This window comes from Myotis nattereri, assembly GCF_964212035.1.
Source record: "Myotis nattereri genome assembly, chromosome: 5".
Taxonomy (NCBI): Eukaryota; Metazoa; Chordata; class Mammalia; order Chiroptera; family Vespertilionidae; genus Myotis; species Myotis nattereri.
The window spans coordinates 65,634,860-65,661,341 of NC_138080.1; the positions used below are offsets into that span (position 1 = coordinate 65,634,860).

General features: G+C 31.7%; 1 protein-coding gene across 3 annotated transcripts in view; it reads right to left on the minus strand.

Moving 5' to 3' along the window:
• Positions 1–445: 445 nt before the first annotated feature.
• The window catches only part of PCDH10 (protocadherin 10), a gene marked incomplete at its 5' end in the record, with an annotated part of 37,801 nt that continues 11,764 nt past the window's right edge, over positions 446–26,482 (minus strand). The window contains 2 exons of one of the 3 annotated variants that reach the window (XM_081092580.1): positions 446–1,045; positions 25,147–25,452. In XM_081092580.1, the coding sequence (XP_080948706.1) occupies positions 1,026–1,045; positions 25,147–25,452 (326 nt within the window). In that variant the 3' untranslated portion in view covers positions 446–1,025. Of the gene's footprint in view, positions 1,046–18,596; positions 18,865–22,982; positions 25,453–26,482 lie in introns of those variants that run through there. The other 2 variants (XM_081092579.1, XM_081092578.1) reach the window with 2 other exon arrangements.

A 26,482-nucleotide genomic window follows, 5' to 3' on the forward strand; every position in this document is an offset into this window, starting at 1 on the left:
AGTGTTTTTCTTCTAACAACAAATACGGATGAATGTATAGAGTCTTTATAAAAGCTTTAAATGATTCTAAATTCAAAGCCATAGAAATAGAATCGAAATAATGTAGATTGTTAGGTATTTTGATAGCACATGTTCAGTGGTTCTCTGATAACATCGACAGCTATATCTTTGGCATTGAAAATTCAGTACAAGTTCTAGACAAAATTTTTTTTAGTTTAGAGCTTCTTTTTCTTTTAAACAAGGAAAAACAGGGTTGAATAAGATGAAAACTGGGAGGAAACTACTAATGCTTATTTTTTTATTAGTAAGTTCATCTTTGGGACCCTGAATTACCTTTTTACTTTATTGTATGATGTGGACTATATGAATCCATTTAAAAACCAACTGAGTTGTACCACATTTTAGGAAAATTATATAATATAATATATATATTTTATATTTATTTAGAAGCTTTGAAATAGTACAGTAAACACTTTGCAACACGGTGTATAAACTACAGAATGTCTTTGATAACTTGTGGGTCTTCAGAATACAACATTTTTTTGTAACCCACAGGTGAAAAGAACATAATCACAATCTTTCTTGTAAAGTTGGAATAGTTTGGGGAACACTTGATCACACAAAAATAATATAAAACAGTCAAGTTTAAAACAGTGGTATTGCATTTATAATGCACAAATTTCCTTTATCCTTATGACTGGCTTCTCATGGTGAATATAAACATCCGAAGGGCTCAGTGACGTTTGGAGAGAGTAAGATATATAGTGCTGTAAACAGGCACACACTGATCGGAGAGGCAAAATCAGTTGCCTAAAGTTTCTACAGTTCTGCACATTTCAACTCATTTCTCAGGCCTGCTGAGAGCAAGGAGGTCCTATGATTGGCCAGGATGACTGCGGAGGCAATCTAATACTCAGTTACACACAACTAACTGGATGGCCAAGATAATGAAGTTGAAAAGTTGATGCTTTTGTTGGTCGACTTTGTGCAAATCATGCTGCTTCAGGGAAGTCCTGTAGAATTGACTAGCATATCCTTTTCCGTGCTGTGAAAAAGAAAAAAAAAATACTCTAAGAAAATGAGCCTGACTTTGGGTGTTTAAAATTGAACATTACTGTAACAGACGCAAATGCAATGGAAATGAATTGTATCCCCATAGAGACCCCTCTAATATCAAAATATTTCAGTGTTACCTTGGTTTTCTAATGATCACAGTCCTTCTGTTGTTGGGCTTTCTGCAGATGACAGTTTTAACATTTTAAAAATTGGTTTTGCATGGGGAATGTATACTTTATAAACCAGCCGCCAATTATGTGAGATTAACTTTTTAAAATCATGTATAAATCAACCCCTATTTCACTATTCACACACAATCAGAATATTTAAAAATGTGTGGCTCTTATTTTAGAATATCTATGAACAACTTGTTATATGTATAATTTAATAAACTCTAAGTTATATATAGTAAGTCAATATATAATAGAAAATACTGTACCAGAAACTGTTTATATAGTTAAAGAAGTAAAGGATGATTCATATGTTCTGGTTTATTTAATATTATTTTAAAAATATACGAAAACCAAATCTTTTTATGGCCTACAATTTTTTTAAATACTTAAACTTATTCCCTGAAATAAAAGAGCTTTCTCATAATGAGGAAAAGGCAAAGGAGAGGAAAAGACATCAGATTTGATCCAGCCTTACAAAATGTATTAAGTTATGTTCAGACTCAATCATCCAGATTTTATGCTATTAAGTATTATATACATTTATAATGATAAAGGCTATTTTTCCCATCTATCCTTAAACTCTGTAATATTTGACCACGAGCACAATGAGAACAGTAATTTGCATCCTTTAGGTCAGTATCTGGCTCATCATGGATGTGTGATAAAAATGTGCTGAAAATCAAGATTGTCCAATTGTGATAAAAATCACATATGTGTACATCTCATTAAAAATTAAGAACTTAACTAAATAGCATAAGTGAATTGTTTTAATATGATGAATTGTTGGCTTTTATCTTTTTTAAAAAATGTAAGAATATGCTAATCAGTGAAGGAATTTCCACTCATTTCAAGTAGATTATCTAATTATATATTTGTCCTAATTTTTTTCTCCTGCTTTTCTTATTTATTTTTGCTCACAAACTCAGTTTCAAAACAGACTGTCAAACATTCCTTCACCGGTTCACCTTCTAGCAGAATCATAGCAATTAACATTGTGGAAGTCAGTCACCATCTTAGCCAGAAATTAAAGTGCAAATGAAGAGATAGATGCATGTCCTGTGTAATAACCAGTATTGAAAATAATCACAACATATTTTGTTTTATATCACATAATATCATGAATTATAAAGTGAGTTAGCTGCAACATGGGACCACATGGTAGCTATTATAACTTACCTGGTCATAACACTACATACAGAGAATATTCTACTAGCAAATGGGAACTTTTAAAAAAGAATCTTTTAAAAGAATCAAATCCTATTTTTTTCTATGACCTTGAATTCAATTCCCTGTTTCATGATAAATGAGTATAAGATGATTCAAATATATTTTGTTTATGCCAATCAGAATTGAAAATAATTTGGTGAATCAGAATAGTGAACCACCATAGAAATTCAGGTTTATAAAATAAACTGAAACCAATAATTACAGTGACCAATTAACTTATACTCCAAACTGAACAATTGTGTGAGTAGAAGAGAACACCTTAACAATTATACAAGATATAATCTTATACTTCCCAGACAGCCCAGGATATATGATCACCCTAGAAAGACTATTGCTCTTTTCAAAATAAGTTAGAGCTATTACTTACAGGTTGAAGTTTTTTCTTTAAATAGTATGTGAGAAAATACTGTTTTATAGGAAAAAATCATTCTAGTAGTTCAAGGAAAAAGCTACATCTTGGTATAAATGCTGAAAAGAATCAACCAAATACAATTTTAAATCTGTAAAATATTTCTAATTAGATGGAAAGATTACTTAATGGGGGGGGGGGATGAGGACATATTTGTAATACCTTAACCAATAAAGAAATTTTTTTAAAAAAGAAAGATTACTTAGGAGAAAAATTACTAGCATCAGTGTCCTATGTTCATTTGACTTAGAATACAGAAAGAAACTATGTCATTAAAGTGGTTCACAATTATAAGAAGACAGAGTTTAGCGTTATACTCAATATCTTAAATATACTAGTAAACATAAGCTTAACTGGCATATGTTAATTACTGCTTAGGGTTACTGTGTGCTGCTTTTATTCCAGTAGTTGTCTGAAAAATATAATCACCTTTTATTAAATTTACCTCCTCCGACCACTTAGTTACTTCAGGAAGGTACATGTAAACAGGTCAGTACAAACTAGAACGGGGAAGGTGATTTCCTTCATTAAGGAAGCTGATTTGCCAAAGGTGAAGCACTGACAGATAAACTAGAGAAAATGAAATGTGATGTTATTACTAAAGCCACACTCACACACATTTTCTTTCAAGGTTTTTGAGGAGTGGGTTTGAATATTGAGTAACCATTATTGTTTGGGGACTGTATGAGTTGATAATGGACAAGTAACACACAAATATTATTTTTTTTTAAAATCAATGTTATTACATTTTAGAGTCCATGCCTCGGACAGTTATACCACAGTGTTAGCTATGATGACTGTGCATTTGCTGAAGCATTTCAGGCTGCAAAGAGTGGGTCAACTATTTTGAGTTTCTCTGCTTTCTAATATATTCTATATGTTTTGGAATTAACCAAGCCTAGTGGGAGAATTTAACAAATGCATTTTCCTCTGGCTATTCATCAACATATGTGGGGAACTGGTCACTTGATGTGGATGGAAGATTTTCTTTTTGGTCAAATCCAAAGTAATAAGAAAGTAATACTGCTAGTATTCTGTTTTACCTCTGTTTATTCATGCACTGCATTTATTCTTCATAGTGAGTCATAGAAATGCTACATTTATGACATTTACCTTACTATCTGAACCACAGGTAAAAATCACTCTGTGGAAAAGAGATATTCAAATGCATACCTTCTTATAATGTAGCATATATATGTGTGTATATTTCATATGTATATTACATATACATCTAACATTATGCATAATTTTAATGAAAGTTTCATGATGCATATGTTGCCTTATATTGTGGAATCCTCTTATTGCCTTTGATAATTTGTAAAGGTTGATATTAAATTATGGAACTTTTAAACATTCTGATGAATGACAAGAGGAAAGAGTGTAAACATGTATGTTGCAAAACAATTGTACGATTTTCAGTACTGATATCCTTTTCATATCATGTATAGTAACATAATAGCCTGGAAAAATAATTCTGTGCAATATACTGAGATGACAATTTACTAATTTGAATATTCACATTCCTATGCTTGCATAGCAGGAAGCCAAAGAGCCTTTATACTTTTTGACAGTATAAACTAGAAGCTAAAGCAATAAATAAATCTTGTGAGATGATCTAATCCATTTCTGCAACTGAAAGAAAGAATGGCCTCCAAACATCCCAGGTGACTGAGACTCTTCACCACAGTGAAACACTTCAGGGGCTGAGATCAGTAACGGACTCCGGAGCTCATCCAAATTTTAATGAGCCTCCCATCAGGACACTTCTTTATATCTGAGGCGAATCTGGCATACACGAGTTTAAGCCCATTACCCCTTGGAGAAGTCAGAAACACCTGCTCTCTGTTCCCTGTGAAAAGCAGATCATAACTGAAAGACAGAAACATCACGGGGTTCCTTCTAAATAGAGGACCCACAGGCTTTTATAAATTCCTATGTACGTGTGTGTGTGTGTGTGTGTATGTGTGTGTGTGTGTGTGTGTGTGTGTAATGTAAAACTACCTTCTCAAAAAGGCAATGCTACATTTACAACTGGTTCAAAAGGAAATATCTACTCTGAATTACTGTGGCCATGCCGACTGCCACCAATACTTTTAACAGGATTGTGTAATTATAGTAACTCAATTTTGTTCAGTTTAAAATTATTTCTCTCTAAATAATTATATTAATTAAGAGTGCGTTGAACTCTGCCACAAAAACCAGTGATAGTGTACCAACTCCTTTAATGAGACAATACATTTTGATTATTACCATTATCTGAATTGATTTGAGTAAGATTTCCAAAGACACAGTAATCATGCATTACTTTTCCATCGAGACATGAGAATTGGCAATATCTTTCTTAAACACTAAAAATATTAAACTCTTAAATTATTGGTTTTCAAAACTTACTATGATAATTCACTTGTATAGAATTCTATATATTGAAGGGATCTATTCTAAACATTTCTAGAAATGTTAAAAATTGTGCTTTAGAAGCTTAACTTTTCTTTTTCCCTAAGTGGAAAAATAAATAATAGGATAAAGCCTTATCTAGAACACTTTGGCCACTATACCAGGTTCTCTTTGATAAACAACCTCCTTGCCTCATAGTACCCTAAAATCAAAATTGGAGACTGGATTCATTTGTAGATGCTCCACTCCTACTTTGGCATGTGTCTAGGAAATGAAACTCTAATATGTATTGCGCTCCATTTTATAATATCATAGAAAAATTTTCTGAGATTCTGCACCATAATCCACTAAGCTCTGATTTGTTCCAGAACCCTCTGAAATCATATCTTTCACATAGCAAAGGAGTACCCTTGTAATTTCTTTTGGAGACAATTCATTCTAAGAATAATAAAGTTATATGTTATTTTAATAGTGACAAAGATACTTTTATTTAAGTTAGTATCTAAGATTCTAACAAGATAGCCATATGTTCCTTATAATTGGTCCTAACTTTTTCCTCTGATAATTATGGAGCTGATAGTATTTTTTGGAAAATCTTCTTGGTTGGCACATAAAATACTTGTAATTTATACGTTTATTTTCTAAAAAGACACATGCAACATAAACGACTTAGAAACTGTGTGCAAAAGCATGGCTATTTATTTCATATACTTGATCTGATTTCCCCGAACATACTACAGTCACTTCTATGTCAAAACAAACAGATTTAAAACAGGAATTGCTGGCTCAGTGGATGCTGACATGCTGACACACTGAGAAGCAAAAGCTGACCACTGTTTTTCTGTACTGAGAAAAACACTCCCACACTGAAGCAGGTTAGAAACCGTGACCATATAGGCTTCAATAACACCTTGAGAAAGGTTGCCAGATAAAATACAGGGTGGCCGGTTGCATTTGAATTTCAGGTAAATAAGGACTAATTGGTTAGTATATGTATGCTCCATACAATATTTTGGTGTTATGTACAATATTTGTTAAAACTGGCCACCTGTCCTCAAGGCAACACCACAGGTGACATGCTTGTTGCCACTGGGGCAAATGTTACCTGTTTTCTAGAAAAACGTTGCACTATATTTTCTAATTATTTTGTAACACTATAGTTCCTGTAATAAATTTCATGCATATTTCTACCAAAAATATTTTAAAATAAAATGTCAGAGTTCGAAAGGAGATAAAGAAATAAAATTATCTAAAATGTAAATTTATATTCAGTGACTTATTGCTTAAATTCATACATGAATACATTTTTAATTGTTACTTACGTTATTTTAAAATGTTAACCTTGTGTGGAGTGAACTATTTGCTTTGTGAGATAAATATAACATACTAGATAAAATGTTCACTCTTCTTTGCATAGTAAACATAATTTTAAATCCTTTATTCTAAACTCTAGCCCTACATATACATTTCAATTTTAGTAATATCCTAGAAACTTCTTACCTTTAAAGTTAACATAACATCTGATAATTAGAGATTTGAACAGGGATAGGCAGTGAATCAAATTCAGTTTTAAAAACCAACACAAAAGTGCTAAATTGTTGAAATAAGATTATATCCTGCTTGTTAAGGTTTAAAATCACTTTAGTTATGTTCTAATTAAATGACGAGATTTAGATCCTTAAATATTTCTATTACATTCCAGAACTTTAAACTTTGTGTTTGATTGGGTTCATCTTAATTACTGTAAACATTTAATCATATAATAAAATAAGATTATTTATTATGTTATATATGAATTATCTATGAAAAATATAATAAATCTAGGAAAAAGTTAAAATTTTAAGTAATCAACCTTTGTTGGGGCTAGTAAAAGATTCTGGTTAAATAGTATTGGCAATGTATTTTTTATATATAAAATATCTATATCATTATCAAAATATGACAAAATACAAACCCACCTACATATATTATAATGAAGGTATCATCAAAATAATCAACATTTTGTATCATTATTTTTTAAAAGTATCTTAGATTCTCATTAGATACCATGAAGCCATAAAAAAATACATATCTAAGAAAAAAACATTGAAAATAACTTATTGGATAATCATGATAAGTAAAAACACCCCACACTTAAAAACTGTTACATGTAAAGCCAAGAACCTAAAGGAAAATCAGATAAACTGCCTCTAGCCATACTTACCCTTTTCAACAACCTCCTGCCCATGATCAGTATCTACAAATGATCCCTTTTATGTTCATGGTTAAGATTACCATATACCTACTTACTGTTTACATATATGTTTGTAAATTATATGTGACAATTGAACAGACATCGATTAGTGAAATTAGCAGTCAGTGATGGTGAAATATGAGGCTTAAGGAGTTGTTAAAGAGAAAGTGGTCAGTTATAAAAAAAAAAAAAGAATAAAAGAAATAAGGACAAGGTCGGAATAAAAAGAACATGGAAATCATGGAAGGTTGAAAGATGATGAAATCAGGGTGGAGTATGTTAGGAGCAGAGATGGTTAGGTTTTGGGTGTTGTTTGTTTTGTTGTGTCATTCAGGGATTACTATAATTATATTAGTTTATATAAGCCAGGAAGATGCCTAGATTACTAAAGAGAAAAAAAATGCACTTGCTTCCTTAGTTTTAGGATGTTTCATTTACGGATTCATTGATGTTGTCTATAAGCGTTTATGGGTGTTTATTTTGTTCCAGACAGCGTTCTGGGACTTGAGATCCTGAAATGAATACACAGGGATTCTCTCTAAAAGATTTAACAGTCAACCAGACAAACAATTGTTTTACAAGATATTTTAAAACAGCAATCCTGTATAAAAAATCTAAAAGAAGTTGCCAGGATAATGCATATTCTCTTTGTGTGGGGAGGATCCTCAAAGGTAAAAGGTAAAATCTTGAATGATGAGTGAGAGAGGGCCAAGCAGATGGTGAGGAGCATTCCCCAGGGAGAGTAGAATGTGTGCAAGTACAAGGGCCTGGAACATGGGTGTCTCAAGCAGCTGACAATTACTGAATGACATAAAGTAAAATTTGTAGTCAGATTTTAAATTTAAAAATAAATTAAAACCTTTAAGACAAGTAAAAATGTAAACATTATTGTGGCACATAATTTTGAGAATGCCTCTCAAAAATTTTAAAGGCAATAATGAAGTCAAGTGCCTATAGATACAAATAAATACTCTAATTATTTGACAGAAAAGCCCGATGCAAAAGGATTGGGATCCTTGCTAATTTTGGTAATAAGCTAGGCAGAGGAACACAAGAGATAATATTCGTGAGTCTCCTCACTGAGCCCAGAAGTGGTTCCAGGGTTTATACTTTACATATCTGGAAATAGTTTGCATTTCAACACCCTAAATCTTCCAAATTTAACAAAACATTTGGCACTCAAAATGATGGTCTGGGTGTTTGTGGCTGATAATTCAATTCTAAGGATAATTGTGAAAGGGAAAAAAAAAAGTGGTAAAATGAGCTGCTCAGGGAAGTGAGTGATTCTATCCCATTATCTCAAGCCCTGGGTAGTGACAACAGCATTAAAAACAAAAACAAAACCTAGAGAAAAATATGGAACATTTTCCCCACAAATTTTAACAAAGAAAAAATAAGACAGATATTGATCATAAACTAATGTTAAATTCATTTTATAACTATGAAGCTGAAACTCCTTAAAAAATAAAATATTGCTTTCCTCTTAATTCTTTCACAGAGAGACACACAAGTAAATCTCACCCTATGAAACATCTAGCCTGCAACTCACAGAAATGGTTAAGACACAGTGATGATTTTAATTATGGCATTCAAAATAACATATTTTAAGTGATTAAAGGTTAGGTATATTTGATCAAGACTTTCCTATCCCAAAATAAATAAGCCCTGCTATCTATCTATCATCTATCTATCTATCTATCTATCTATCTATCTATCTATCTATATCATCTATCTATCATCTATTATCTATCTCAATCTATTAGTATTTTCAGTTATCTTCATGCCTCCTTTTACTCCCAAAGTTCTTAATTTATAAAAGAAAGTACACTTTTTCCTTTCAAAACTGATTCCCTCCCAGCACATAAACTTTATTATTGTTGTTAGTAGTAGTAGTGTTGGTAGTAGAAGTAATAGTAATAGCATTGGGAATACATTCTTCTCCCAATCACCCAGTCTGAGAACCATTCTTGATAACTGCTTTCTTCACCTTTTTTGCTACGCTTAGATTTCTAATACTATAGATATTTTTTCAAAATTTCTTTAATGATAATCCTTTCATTTTCATTGTGTACCAGGCCTTTATGACCACAAAGTTTGCCAACTGCAATACTCTACTATAAAACAAAAACAAAACTACAACCCATACAACTAATCCTTACTGACTTCTTTCTGAATAACGTCCAATTTGTTTAGCCTGGGATTTAAGTAGTGAATTGGTTACAAATGCTTACTCTAGAATCCGATGGCCTCAAATGAAAGCCTGGCTCTCCCTTACTGGCCATGAGACCATGGTCAAGTTATCTTTTTTCTTAATTCTATAGTGTGTAAAATTCAGATAGTAACAATACCTATTTCATTTGGTTCTTGTAAGGTTGAAATGGATTAGTATCTGAAAAGTTCTTAAATATTGCCAGATTCATAACAATTTCTTAACAGTTGGTAATACCAACTATTTACTGTTGGTATTATTATTCAAAACATGTCTTAATCTATCCAAAACATAACTTTCAAACTTTAAGTTCTATTATTCCCCTTAAATTTGTTTTATAGATTTGGCAATCTAGGATCTTCACTTTTCCATGTTAATTTTCTCTCTAATTCCACACTTCTGTTCAGGCAACTCTATACCCCATGGGGTCCTTCTTCTCCATCAGTTAAAACCATGCGGTAGTGCTCCAATTTTGGCTTCAAAGTAGATTTTTGTAAATTCTACCTTGACTGCCCTCTAATGGATCTTTCCCAAAGATAACCAGAGACATCTTATTCTGGTAAAGTAAATATTCTACTCATTGAATGAGATAGAAAAACTTAAAAGTACATGGAATCATTGCAAACAAGCATATTTTGATAAACAGAGAAAATGCTTCATACAGTTGACATATAGTGACAGAAGTTGACTTGACTTTGGGTGGTGGGCACACAATGCAATATGTGCACTTGAAACCTATATAATCTTACGAACCAGTGTTACCCCAGTAAGTGTAATAATAATTAAAATTTTAAAAATGATAATTCTATCACATAGTGCTAATTTAAAATAGCAGAATATAAAATAACATACTCTCCACTTCAATAGTGTTGTTGCAATAGGCAGGCTGACAGGGACAAAGAATAAGAGATGGGTTTATATCTCCGTTTCACCATTTTCTAGCTGCTTATCCTAACTTCCCTCAATCAGGTTTCTCATTTCTAAAATGGGGACACCAATAACTGCCTGAAAAAATTGCTGTGAAAATTAAATGTGAGCCTGTAAAAAATATGCCGGGGGCATGGGAAGCACTCAATAAAAATACCTTTTTGAAAAGCTAAAAAAGAAGAAAAGACATTGTCACTTTATTCACAGATATGTTAAATAAAAAACAAGTTTGTTTTAAAACTTCATTTCTTCCATAGTTGGAAGAAACTGACGTGAAAGGCAGAATGTAGAAGACACGCAGAATCAAAACAGCATGAGAATTGCACAGAGAGTCTAGTGGATAAACATTATCAGAAAGTAAAATTTGGGCAGTTTTTTAGGCATTTCTTAAATGGGCTTTTGACATCATTTGCTAGTTTTATCTGACTTTGAAAGACAAAGGTTCAAAAATATAAATATAGGGCTGACTGTGACTACCGGGTTTAACAGATAATATAATTTTATTGAAGAAAAAGGAAGAAGAAGATATCTGAGTTTCTGTTCAAATAGGACAGAATTTCCACTAATAGGCCGGTAAAATTGTACAAATATAGATTAGGTCAAATTGAATATGGCCATTTGTATCACTTTAAAAATTTTGATCTGAAGAGTTATAATTTTTTTCAAGTTTTCTACAAGCATTATACAATGTGCTGCTTCCAATACTAAAATAAAAGCCTGTTGTTCCAAAAAAGAGTATTTTTTGTCAGCTTGCATTTACTGTTTATTGTACATAAGCAAGTGTCATCATTCATTGTAAATGCAGAAGTAAAATAATGAGAATATAAAATTAAAAATATATCACCGAGCTTTATGACTAACATCATCATAAAACAAATAAAATGATCTTTCTAGGCATTACACCTTTGGTTGTATTCTATCTATTCCATTGGTTTCACTGATAAAAAAAAAAAAAAAAAAGGAGGGGGCTGACTATGGATCCTGTTCTTTTAAAATATGTACTATGTGAAAGAAAGAATTTATATGCTGCAGATGTAAAATAGTGATATATTTTGAAAAGAGCATTTGGAGTATGATTTTTTTTTCCCCTGGGAGTATAAAAGAGAGCGTGATTAGTTCTATTTTAGCCCAGAATTTTAATTTTCTCCATATCAGGCTGATGTCATTGTTCCAATTTTAACTGAATACGTATATGGTTGCCTTGAACACTTAATGAGTGCTTCCTTTGGTCCAGACACTCACGGACTTAAATACGTTAAATAATTTAATCTCCACAATGAGCTTCTGAGGATGTATGTCGCAGATGAGGAAAATGGGTTACAGGAAGGTTAAAGAAATGAGCGAGGTCACGCAGCTGGTACCTGAATGGATCGGTGTTGGAACCCTGGTAGACTGACTGGCCCCATAACCGGAGGTCCTAACTACACCACAGCACTTCTCTGACACGAGGGCGGTAGTAAAGCCCATTCCTGTACTTCCGTAGTAGGCTACAAGTCCAAAAGGAAGTACATGACATTTTCTTCTGAAATTAAAAGTTCCAATATCATAAAGTCAAAATAAGTAAAATTAGTGATGCTTAGGAAATCTTAGCCTGAAAATTATGAGAGTGTTTTTCAAGCATTTACTAAGGACATCACAGTCCAACTGAGAAGCAGGTTCATGTACATCATAAAAGGAGTTGAAAACTTTTCACTAGTACTGTAATATGCCTGAGGTTGTTTTAGTCATATTTCAAAATTACCTTAAAGGAGGGCTGGTGGTTTGCATGAAGTTTGAGGCAGGGGATGTCAAGAATTTAAAATGCTTTTGCGTGTTTCTATGACAACCAGGGCAGGTTACACTGAAATGGCCTGAAGAGTATTTTGATCTGTGCAGGAGGTGCAATATCCTTCGATTAAATGAGGATGAGTGAGGCTACCTGTGATCACTAATAATGAAGTTGATCTCATGCCCTTTTTATGCTCAACCAGTATTTCTCATTTTCCGGTGGATTTCTCCCAGGAGCATTTTGATGCTCCTGAGGGACAGTGATCCTATTTTCACGTCAGCCTGTGATGAGTTCATGAGCCATGATCATTTCCCTATCCAGTAAGCCTTGAGAACAATTACATAACCAAGTTCTAGGGCAAACAACCCTGAGACCACTGTGCATGCTCAACGATGAGTATACTTTAATATGGATCACACTGTCAGTAGTTTTTAACAACCGAAGGCAGCTGGTTAAAAACTTTCAGTTCTGAATTACTATGCTTTGCAATAAACATTAGTACTACGAGTAATAGAACCTATTGATATCCCTCTGAAATTAGAAAGTTACTGAAATGTTACCTTTAAAGATTGAAAAAGACCTTAAAATTAACTTTTAAGCAATAAAATATGCCCTTTGTAAACTACCTTAAGTGTTTTTATTTAAAGCCCAAATAATGTTCCTTCATAATAGATATATTAGCACACATTTTATAGGTATCATAGAAACATAATTTCTGTGAAAAATTCCTACAAAGCAAACAATTTAAGCTCCCAAAGATTATGTTCCAGAACTCAAGCTCAAGCTTAAGTGAGAGATGAAAAGTAAATTTTTCAATGTCAGGTATTTCCTAAAGAAAATTCTAATGTAAGCCTGCAGTTTTAAAAAATTACCTTTCCTAGTAATTTCAATCATAGACCATATTTTTTGAGTCACTTAAACAATTTAGTTGTAGTTAAACATTTTAAAATATACTTCTATATTAATACTGTAAATGCACGATAATGATAGATTTTTATGGAATTAAAATATGCTACCTCATTCCTGAGTGCAAATTAGGAATCAAAAAAATAAAAAAAGAAACAATATTTTGCTGTTATAATTTGAGAAATAATTATCTCCACACCATTCCATAATATAGATTAAACATAACTTGAAAATATAAATTTTCCAAACCCTTAGCTTAATTCAGGTTCTAAAAGTTAGAATGCACTATGTTGTCTAATACTAAACAACCCCTTTGCCTATATGAAATTAGATATATTTACATAATAAAAATATTAATGTATCTAATTCTAAAATTATTTACTATAGCCTGAAATTCACAGGGCTTATTTCATGGTCCTTGAATGACAAGAATAACTATCACTTTGTAACACTGGTTGTGTTTTATGAAATTGGTTATGTCTTATTTCATCTTCTCATGCCTATAAAATGGGCACTCAGTAGTATAATACTATTATTATTAAATTTAGCATTAATGGTTAGCTAACAATTATTTTCCCTTTTGTTATATTTTTAGCTGTGCGATTAATTTAAAGTTCCACATTACCAAGTTAATACTAACTACATTTTAATTTACTCTCCAAACTTTCAACCAAAACATAATAATCATATATCCTGCTTATTATATCCTCCAAAATAATTAAGAAAGCATGTATTACTTTTAGGCTTAAGGAGAGTAAGCAGATTGACCTTGAATTATTAATGATGGCCGTTTCATTTTTGCTTAATTGTGAGCCATTTCACAGTATCTGAGAAGAACCAAAAATTTTCCTTAAAATTCCACAGAGGATTATATAATAACAGAAGGAGAAAATTCTTATTATAAGAGAAATAAACCAACATAGTAAAAGGACGATGCAATACTTAACAAATAAAATTACACTTTTTAAATCTATAATCATCTGTCTTTCTTTTATAAATGTTATCATGGATTAGAAGTCTTACACCTTCAAGTTGTAATCTATGCTTTTAATAGACAAAATCTGTTACTTATACATGCAATAAGCAATTTCATACCCAGCTTTTGCACTCTACACATTTCCCCAAGTTTCTTCTAAAACTACAATTTCTTCATTTGTGTTCCTGGACATTTATCATCCTTAGCAATTCAAGGTGTGAAGGGGAAAAAGAGTTTAAGAAACCAAATTTTTTAATTTTCAAAATTCCAAAGTAGGAAAGATAAGTCATCCACATAGAAACAGGAAGGAAAGGAAATATATAAAAACCAAGGCTTTCTTGGTGGTGGGATTAAGAAATACTAATTGTTAGTTACAAAATAGGCTTGCAGAATGTGACCCACAGCATAGGGGAATATAGTTAACAATGCTGTAACAACCATCTATGGTGCCAGATGGGCTCTTAAATTATGGGAGGGATCATTTGTAACCTATATGGATGCCTGTCCGCTGTGATGTACATCTTGAAACTAATACAAAAATGTTTGATTGCAAACTATTAAATTAATTAATTAATTTTAAAAATCCCACAAGGCTTTCTTAATTGCCTTTCCTTTGTCCTCCGGTAAAATTAAGCCTCACTCCGTTAGCAGCCCCAGTTTTGGGAAGAGCGTCCTGAGAGAAATACATCACAGGGCTAATAAGTGCTATTCCTCCACATCACAGGGCACAGGTGTATGTTCCTAGTTTGTAAAGTTACAAACTAGGTGAAGTGTTTCCTCATCTCTCAGGAGCAAATGCCAATGCTGGGGGCAGTACATTTTCTGTAATGTGTACTTTCAATCTCTCAGGATGCAATATAGATCCATTTTCTCTTTTCTTTGCTCTCAATAAAGACAGATTGATCACTCTCTCACTTGTGTAGTATTTGTTTAACCACTTAACATGTTTTATGTCCCCTTCCCCTTTCCTCTCAATTTTCACTTTCTCGATTTTTTTTAAACTCTCTTCAGATAAGCTCTTTCCCAAAATGTTAATCTCTTTACTGTATTCCATCTCTTTTAAACATCATAGTCTCCAATTTCTCACAATCCTCTAATCTAGGCTGAAAGAAATGTGAAATACAGGCATTTGAATTTCTCTACACTTTTGTTATAATCTGGTATTCAAGTTAACATATTGAAATATTTGTTTCTATAAAATAGCACTAAATATCATATTATGTTTCAAACAGTAAGATATAAAGACGAGTAGCAAACATTTCTAAAAGACTAGACTTGAGAACTCCAAAGATAATAAGAAAAATTAGATCCAAGGAGAACTCATCTGAGCTGAATTGTCTTTTTAATTTATATGCTGGTATATATGCTAACTGCTTCCTTATATTACCAGAGAGAATAAATGGCTAATAAAATTTAATGAGACTCAACTATACTCACCATTTCATTTAGTCAAATTATATAAATTTTAAAACCCCCCAAAAAACTATTTTTGGTTAGAGGCCAGAATAGTGGTAATTGCTTGGGTAGTAGTAGCCAAGTAGAAGGGGATGAAATTCTGGGCTTAATGAGATACTTAGTCCTGTTGAGGCTACTGAACATAGTGCCTTGTTAATATTTTGGTCAGTGATTATTCAGGCATTCTCATTTTGTGAAAATTTATTGAGTTATGCATCTATGATTTTTGTCTTTTTCTACATATGTAGTGTTCTTTAATAAAAAGTTTAAAAATAAAAGTTAATTGCTATCTATGAACCTTATTTTAATCATGAGTCAACAACTTAACTGTAAATATAAATAATATTTATGAGAAAACTGTGGTAATGTGAATAACAAGGATAGAAAAAATTAAGAAGAGTATTGTTATTGTGGTTATGCTAAAATAAACTTTATCTTTAATAAGCATATGCTGAAATATTAATAATTAAACAGTAGGATCTCTGAATTTACTTTAAAAATCTCAGTGAAGGGGGAGTTGTGTTAGCGTTTGGATGAAACAAATTTGGCAAAGAATGGATCATTGTTTAAACTGGAGAAAATGGAGAGTTTATTCTCTGTGTTTTGTATATACTTAAATTTTTCAATTATTTTCAAAATCTTTAAAAAGTATAATTTAGAACTAAATATCATTCTAATGTTGTTCTCTATTGTCATTGTTCTAATAAAAAAAGTTGAGATAAATCAAGATATATCTACCAAAACATATCTAGGTTTCATGGTGTCAATATAATCATCTGACGAGTAATTAATTCTGGGGCAAATAAACCTTAAAACAGCACTATTTGTGACTTGCAAAGGGATTAGTTCTGGTATTAGGTTTATTAATAGTGAAAAAAAGGTACACGAATTTTATACTAATTTTATTTTGTTTTTTATTTTTAAAAATATTTTTATTCACTTTCAGAGAGAGAGGAAAAGACAGGGAGAAAGATCAATGTGAGAGCTGCCTCATGCACACTCCCTACTGGGGATGTAGCCTGAAACCAGGGCACGTGCCCTGACCTGGAATCCAACTGGTCACCTTTCACCTTTCAGTGCCCGGAATCATGCCCAACTAACCGAATCACACTGGCCAGGGCAAGAATTTTATACCAATTTTAAAGGTCAGTCTCCAAGTTTTCTATACATTTTCTAAGAATAAAATAATAGCAACTGTCAAACTGTAACATTTACTCTCCTACCTATTCCTACCGCCATTTTGATTAAAACTACATGTGAAATATTTTGTCTGACATACATCATCAAAACAACCTATTATATTCACTTTATCTACTGTTGCCATTGTCGACTCAATATTTTCTTTCTACTATGTGCTGCACTTTGAGTCAAAACCCAATGATATGTTTAATATGATATGAGAACTCCTCAACTTTGGCTATTTCTTTAATTGGGGTGATTTAAAATTTAATCCAGGAAATATATGTTTGATATTGATTTGATTAATGTATTACTTCTATGTTTAGGTCTTTTCTTTTCTAAAACATGTGCTTAAAATTTTTGACAAAAACATTTGCAAATATGCTTTTTATTAAATAATGTAGTCATTATCTAATTTTCAGCTGCAATATAATTAGTAGACTTGATAACAAACTGAAGTCATATTTCTAGTATGTATATAATATACCATGATATAGCCAACAATATTACCTATAATATTGGGATCTAGTACAGAATTTTGGCTAATACCAACATTGAAAGGAGAAAGCCCTAATGATCGCAACATTTTTACAAGTAGTAAAAATAATGTCTTCCTCATAATACATAAACGCTGGAACTAAACCTCTATTTCTTCCGAAGTGTCATGGCTAATTTTGCTACCTATATATTATTAACTGGTCCTCAAATATTCAACCAGTACCTTAAAAATTAAAGGAGCAGACAAAAATTCTATCTCTTATCTGTTTATCATCAAGCACCATATTGTCATGTTAACAGCTTCAGATAATGAAATAGCTATTAGTTAAATAAACTCACTCTTGTGGTAAACATAATCATTGTCTTTCTCTAGTTAAATAAATTCACTCTTGTGGTAAACATAATCATTGTCTTTCTCTAGTTAAATAAATTCACTCTTGTGGTAAACATAATCATTGTCTTTCTCTGTTAATGAATAGATATAATTAAATTAAAAATAGAATGCCTGTATACAGGATGCAAATATGTGCAAATGTGCATGTGATGGAATCATAAAAATAGAATGCAGAAAACATAAACACTTGTTGAACTCAATGACTCAAAAGCTGTCATTGGTAATTTAGAAAAGTCTGTTGTACAGATTATAGAAGTTTTATTGAAATGAAGTTCATATATAATCTTTTCAATTCTTGGAGTTAAAAATGTATTTCTAGGACAAAACATACAGTTATGCGTCTAGGCATAATATATAAATATAAAGTGATATAATGTCAAATGTAATGTACCAATTATAGAATCAGAAACAAACCTGTGATTTTTATTCACAAAATTTCTAGTTTACCATTTGTTTGTATCTTTATCCATGTGTATGTAATTACATTTGGGGATTTTTTCTTTTCAAATCCCCTCTATTCTCCCCATGTAAACTGATGTAGATAATTAGGGATCACCAATTAGAGGTTCTTATTGGACATTCATATAAAACTTAACCTGGTTTTTATTATATTTTGGGAAACATTTAATTGACTCATTATGCTGAGGTTAGTCTTTATTCAGTGGTATTATTCAATCTTGAACCTCGCAGACCAAAGCAGTTTCCAAGTTATCTTGTCTAAATGACACCATCTAATTTCTATTAAAATAATTTCAGAAGACGCATACTCATTCAAAAAAAGTCTGGCACATTGAGTATTAAATAATGTTTAATGATATTTATAAGCAATTGAATCTTTATACTCCAGACTATTTACAATATCTTTATAACTTAATGAATTTAGACTCATAAATCTTCAGTTTGATGAGGCAGGAAAAATTCCCAAGTAAATATTCCTTTTCAGTGAATAATTCTATTTATATTTTAATTGCTAATCTTCCTTTGTTAGGCTCACATGATGGACAAATGCTTAAATGAAGTTATTTCCAATGTGCAAAATAAGAAAGAGGATGGAAATGATCTGTAATATAAAATGAGGTATATAATTAATATGTGAAATGTTAACTCAAAAATATGCAAAGTATGTATAAATAAACTACATTAAATAATAGGTGAAGACTCACATACCAAGGAGTGTAAACTAGTGATTACAGATATAAATTACCTTTATCAATGGTCTTCTCTACATTCCCTTAAAAAATGTACAATAGTTTGTTTAACTGTAAGTATCTCAATGAAAACTCAATAATGTAACTAGGAATATGCAAATAAATAACTCCTGCATGGGGATTAAATAAAAAAATAAGTGGCTAATTCAGGGGAAAGTATATAATTATTGGTTTAATGAAAAATGGGAGCTAAAATAGGAAGGCTCCTAGTAAATAAAATATGTTAAAAAAAAAAGATTGTCTCACAGACCCTGTAAGAAAGGAATTAGTTACAATTCTAGGAATGTCAATAAATACAAAACAAATTTAACACTTTCTTAGGATATAAAATAAGTTCTTAGAACCAATCAAATGAAATTTAAAATCTCAAAGTATTAAAAAACTTCATATTAACTTCATATTTTACCAAATACCCTAGTTAGGTGCATTTTAATATTTCAAATGAATTCAAATTCTACTTCCTCTCACAAAATAATGTAGGTATTAGCTAGAGAGAAATACAACTAATTTAAAACATGTTGTAATTTGAAGAAAAAAAGAAAGTTTCCCTTGACATATCAAAAAGTGTGTGTGTCAAGGAAAGTGTGAGGACAGCATTAAAGAAATTTGGGGTACTTTAAAAACACTCATTTATTTATCCATTCATTCATTTCTCAGCGATAATTATTTAGCACTTATAATATATATAACTGGGTAATCAGTCTCAATACCCCAAAAAAGTATTGATTACTACTAGTTCTAATGTACCCAAAGGTACACATTTTTAGTGAAGTGATGTCACAAAAGCACTGATGTCTGAATAAGTAAAAAACATGTTGCCTACAGACATTGCCAGAAGGGCAAAGTTCTCTGTTTCACATTTATACCTTACAAAAGACTTTTATAGCTTTCACTTTAAATCATACTAGTTGAGATAAATCATTAACCAACACCTAATGAGTAAGAAATGAAGTAACACTATGTCTCATTTATCTAAAGTTATGGGGAGGTTCCAGTCAGCTGCTGCATCAGTTACTGGAGTAATTATATGAAATGTGAATAGATGAACTATTTCAAAAAAGTAAACTATCATAAAATTCAGTGATCATTAAATTAAACAGTAGATACATAGATAATATAAATTGGGGTTGGATACTTTTTTTATCTTGAATTATCATTTATTCTTGCTCACAGAGGTGAGGAGAGCAAATGATGTTGATTATGAGAGATTGTTAATTCATGAGAAAAGGAATTCAATGGAAAAATATAAAGACTGGTGTTATTCAAAGACCAAAGATTTGTCACAATGAGATACACTAAAAAAGTGAGAAAATCAGTTGTTTATGAATCTAGATATATACTTATAAAGAAGAGAGTACAAAAATATCAGAAATAGGTAATTATAAAAAAAGTAGCACAACTTGAAAAAAAAGTGAACAGCAATAAACATATCTGCTGGAAAAGGACAAAAATTCAAAAAAGGTGTCCATCCATTTAGTGATGTATGGGTCTATGAGACAGAAATGTTGAAAAGGTCATATATAAAAATATGCATTTGTGGACTTTAATATTTGATAAAGTGGATTATCTTTATGACATTAGAGGAATATACAAATCTCAGAGAAAACACTACAAAAGAGTATGTAAATATGACGATAATGTGTATCAATAAGACATTTTATTTTCAATTCTATATATGTTCTTGCCACACTATTGAGTTCAAAAAATCATGAAAACGTACAGAAGGCAGCCTGAAGTCATGAAGGGATCGGAAGAGATGTGACTAAACAAAACATGCTCTACAATTCCAATCAAATAACAACTTCAAGTGCTCCGTGGAATTAGTATAGATGCCCCAAATAAATTTCCCAATGGGAGGTTTACTAAAAACAAAGTCTAGGTAAAATGTCAGCAATATTTTAAAGGCAATGTTTTGAAGTTCCGACATCTTTTCTTACGTTATGACATGGATGAGTAGCATTGAAATTTCAAAAAGGCTCAAAAGCAGGCAAAACTAAAGTGAGGTCAGGAAGCAGCTCGCAGGATATTTCAGCACATATGGACTAGTCTAAATGTGGCATGCTTTGAAGGCAGGAAATGTCATGGATTTAGAATATTGAAAATTAGTATGTCAATGTATTTTTTCTCACTTTATTCTTTATAATCTATTGTTGTATGATTTTAATAAATGAAAGATTTTCACAAATATATTTTAGATAAAATTTCTTTGATTATTTATCTTATGATTGTCTTCAATTTTTCAATTCTTAGGGACTGTTTATTGACAAAAAAATCAACAATTTTTCTAATACTTATACCATTACTTCTGTATTGTTTAGGATGATTATTTACTGAAAGACATGTTTATTTACTGACAAAAATCTTACCAGATCTGATCAAAATGTGAAGACAAAATTATAAGCAAGAATGATTGAAAAATAATATTAAAGATGTTTTAACTATTGGGTTTTTCTAAGTTATATTAATAACTTTTACCAATTATATTCTTAAATTATTTTTGTTCTTATTTGCTGTGACAATCCAGATTGTTTTATGTATAACTTATTGTGTCATTTGAAAGACTACGTTAGTTTTTAAAGATGCCTATAATTCTAATTCTTCAATTCATCATCATAAATATAGGTTATTTTTAAACCTCAGAGACTAACCATGGGTGCTGGTTAGGGATCAATGGGGAAAAAGAAGGACTTCTATAATACTTTCAACAATATAATTTTTTTTTAAATGCTGAGGATGTAAAAAAAAAAAGCATACAGTCAAGTAGAAGGAACATCATGAGGTATCACAGGAGACAGCTAAAAAAAAGATATCTTCTGAAAACAAGTTAAAGTAAGATTTAAGAATTTTTATTACTCTAATAAAAATTTAAGGTGAGGTTAAGCTAAAATTCATTAACATTTTAAGATAAATCTAAACACTGTGTAGACTTTATTTCATGATAAATATATTCTACATGTTTAAATTTCTTTTCTTAATTTTTAAGTGTGTCACTTTGGTCCTTATCAGAGTATTAGCAAATGATGACATTGTAACAAAAATAAGAGCATGTTCATAAAGTGCTCATGACTAAGGAGCAAGTATTTAGAGATGTGTTTTCAAAATTACTCCTGCTTAAATAGATTCTTTTTCATTAAATGCATCGTGTATACGCTCATGAATCTTTTCTTTAAACAAAAGGAAACATGAGACTGTATTTAGGTATGCTGTTATAAACACAAAATACAATTTTTTAACGCGTACTTTTGTGTAAAAATTGGTTTCTTGCCATTTTCAATTTTAACCTTAGCAATCAGAGGTATAGAAATGGAAAGTTCTTGGGTATAAACAACGATATCATTTGTATTATTAAGCATGTCACTATTTTCCTGTCATCATTTCATAAATGACAGCGGTAGCCTCATTGAGCTATTTTTAGAGCTTTAACTAAGTATACAGCTACTGCTCTGAACATCAAAATGTACATAATGTTCATTATAAAACTAAATGCAAGTTTAGCAAAAGAAAAAACTGCTACCTCAATAATTATTTAAACATTCTCATTAAAAGAAATAATTAGAGTCAATTTTTAGATTCTGTAATTACATAAGGGATGTGCTTTTCAATTTAGAAGATCAGGATATTTCCATTGCCAGTGATAAATGATACATCTTTTAACAACTATTATCATGTGAATTTGGAGGGCAAAATGATCAGGAATGGTTTTGGGTTATAGTTTGCATTATTAGGTTAAAATTGATTATGCCTGTTAAATCAGAGCCATGATGTAATTTTAAAGATAATTGTGTGAGTCTAAGATGACATGAAACACTAGAAGTTTTAAAAATATTCAGACACAATTAAAATTATATGAAGAACTAAGGACAATATAAGTAAGAACAAAATAGCTATTGTTTTACTTATTTTTCATCGAGGTAACAATTCATCCTATCCCCTAAATTTTGAATAATGTGAGCTGGCTAAACAGAAAAATAAATTGTTATTGAAAACTAGTTTATTCTAATACATATTTGGATAATATGCAAACAAATGCAATTTTCTTGATAATATAATAGACACATTCATTGATTTCTAGCAACACGCATAACAGTTAACATATTTCATAATCCCTAAAATTAGATTTCTAAACGAAAACACTAGATTCTTAGGAATTAGAGAAATTTTCATTAAAATATAAGCAGCATTAACATTTGCATTAATAAAATTGTTACTGTGAAACTTGAAATTAAAAAGAAAAACTAGTCAGTGGAGAAAGACATTTGTAAATGCTTAAATTTTCACTTCTGAATGTAAAACTTTAAAATCCTTACTCACTAAGAACAAAAGAAGGAGAATCAATTTTTTCACTATATTTGATGCAGACTTACCAATTGATATATAGCAACAGTAAATATATGCATTTGTTTAGAAATACAAATTTGAATTACTATGAATCATATGCTCTTTGACCTTTTATGTTGAAATCATTGATAATGTATCTCTATAATGTGTATTATTAATTTAAATTGAGAATATATTGTTTAAAATTTGGAAAAGCTTGTTTTTTGGTAACAAAATTTAAAATCCAGAATTCATTTTGAGGGGCAAAGACTGCATAATAGTCCTCCCTTGTTAAAATTTAATTTTAGGCTACTTTAAATCACTAGTGTGTGTAGATATGTGAGTTAAACTTTAGTACTTTAGCATTTAAATTGCATCTTCATTATTAGATTAGCTGTTTCAATATTTAAGTATTTGTGTTTTCCTTGTATTTTATAACTTTAAAAATAAATCAAAACAGTTATCAATTATTTATAGGGAGGCACAATTCTTTGGTTCTGAAATCCTAAATCGCTATATCATATTAGGGCAATTGCATTTCTAAATAATTTGAAAAGCTGAACATGATCCTTCATTAAACAACATTTGACCTTTGTTGCCATCACAATGTATGTATTCAATGGCAGATGTTTACTTATATGACACTTGTGTATTCTTATTATCAACGGCCAGAATAGTAGCCAGGTCCTCGGTGCATCCAATCCATGCCTTTCACATTTATATTCATAACGACTAACATAAGTGTTCTTCTACCTTTAAGTACTTTTTCTTTTTTTCCTCCCATTTCATAAGTAATAAAAGTAATGCTACATCTGCAATCTATCTCATCTTTCATTTTTAGCTTATGGTTCCAGGATTTATTTATTTATTTTTGTACTAGACAATGAAAGTAAGAAAACATCATGTATGATGGATTTGCTATACACGATAAACGTCATCTTTTGATTGACTTGTTATGAATTGCATCCTCATGAAATATTAGTTCACATGGTTTGACCAAAATATTGAGTTATCAGTAGCAATTATCCACTAACTAAAAGATTCCTGTGTAGTAGACAATAAATAGTATAATTTCATTTCTTAGATCCTCAAAGGAAATAAACTACAGAGAATCTCAAAGCAGTTTTATTTTTCACAGTGGTTGTATAAAATAACCCACTTAGGGAATATGGTCCCAAAATTGAAAGAGATGAGTGAAATTATCTAAGTTTCAATGTTAGAAGAATCTATTATTTCAAATAAATGAAGAATATTGCTATATTGATATGTTCTCATCACACAGTGCCTCTGGTTTGAATCAGACTTGAATCCACACCAACATATTACTTCCTCACCCATGCTGAATGGTCAAAGTAAAGGCTGCACTGATTTCTGAATTTAGGGTGATGTGTTCGATGCTACTGTGGTAAAGGGCGATTAAGCAATACTGCTGACATCCATAGAAATAAGATCCCTCAGAGCCTCAAGTGTTAAGAGATGTCTTTCTACCTGGATTAAGCCCTTCAAACAGCATGGAAACCAAGCAAGCAAGAGAGGAATATTCCAAGGAACTACGAAGAGCAGTTGAAGAATGTTTCCAACAACATCCAAAGTATTGCCTTTGATGGTTGTCAACAACCATGTCCTAGCCCAGAAACCTGCCTGCCTGTTCAGGAATTCGTTTTTCCACAGTAAAGTGCTGCCTGCGTCCAGCAGTCACTGTTCTCCTTGTTTCTGAAGACCATCTGAACGCCTCTAGGTTTACTAAGAAGCATGACGTGTTGAACTTTCTTCCCGCAAAGGGAACAGCTTGATACAGCCTTTTACGGAATACTTACTCAAATAGGGTGGTTTGTAAGGCGCTCGTGTACTAGACAGCAGTCCGTCCAGCTCCTTCCTCTCCAGCGTGCTGTGAAGGGCCTTCTCTTTGCCGAAGGTGGAGAAGGACCGCTCTGCCGCAGGCTGCGCCTCCGGAGTTTCAAACACCTCGGTGTCTGGAACAGAGTCCATGCCAGGGACGTGCAGGTTGCTGCGATAATCGGCAGCCTGGCGTCCATCCGAAGGGACGAAAGAAGGCATCCAGCACCGATCCGAGTGGCCCAGGGCTTTACATTCCTCGGTGCAGTTGGAGAACAGATCCATACCTGGGAGCAGGAAAAAGAGACACTGCAGATGTAGGCGTCACCCACATGGCCCGCGGCACAGCCCTGAAAGATCACAGGCAGCACCCAGAGTGACGTCCGGTCTTCACAATGTTCCTGTCTTCACCTAAGAGCCGCCCACAATCTCTTTGAATTACTTTGTTAAGGATAAGGCTTTGGGCAAAGAGGTGTCTGGGATAGATGTTTCTAAACTGCTCACGGTATTGGGGGAAAAACAGTGGCTCTAAATTTTTAAAAATAATTTGGAAATGGTGAGTAGAAAGAGAAGGAGTACTTTAAAAAAATCTCTGGTGAAGTTCATAACAGAAAAAAAAAATTGTGTTAAGTTTTCATAATCCACAATCTCTCATGATGATAAATCATCTGACTTTTTTTTTTTCTTAGAAGTAAAATTGGAAAAAAATATGTGCAAAGCACGAAAGTTGATATTTAGCTTTTGAAATCTGAACATGAAACAAAAAGTGAAATTCAACAGAAAACTGGCATGCATATTGATAAAGCAGTAAATAACAAGAATGAGATAAGATTTCACAAGTGGCCAAGAACATGCTTCCCTAGGTTCCCAGGAAATTACTTCCTAAAAGGTAATTCTCCATGACACTCCAGTAGCCCATGTTACTACAAACCACTTATCATTTACCAACTTAGACAAATTCAGAACAAATGACTGTAATTAGTGAAACCAAGGTAACCAAGTGCAATGGGAGTCAACTGCAGATACTATTGACAAGTACCTTATTACTTGGTCTATATTGGAAAAATCTGGTCCTTGCCAATGCACAGTTTGCTTACTAATCCTAGAATACAGCAGGTCCTCGAATAATGTCTCATCATTTCATTGTAATGTCAATGAGATGTCATAGGAACTTAACCATTTTATTTTTTCTTACCAATTGGCCTATGCTCTAACTGGTTTATTATAAGTCATTTCACAGAAACTATCAGTGATGTTAAGTGAGGATTTGCTGTATCAAGATTTCAAATGTCAATTTCAAGTTTCATTGTGTCCCAT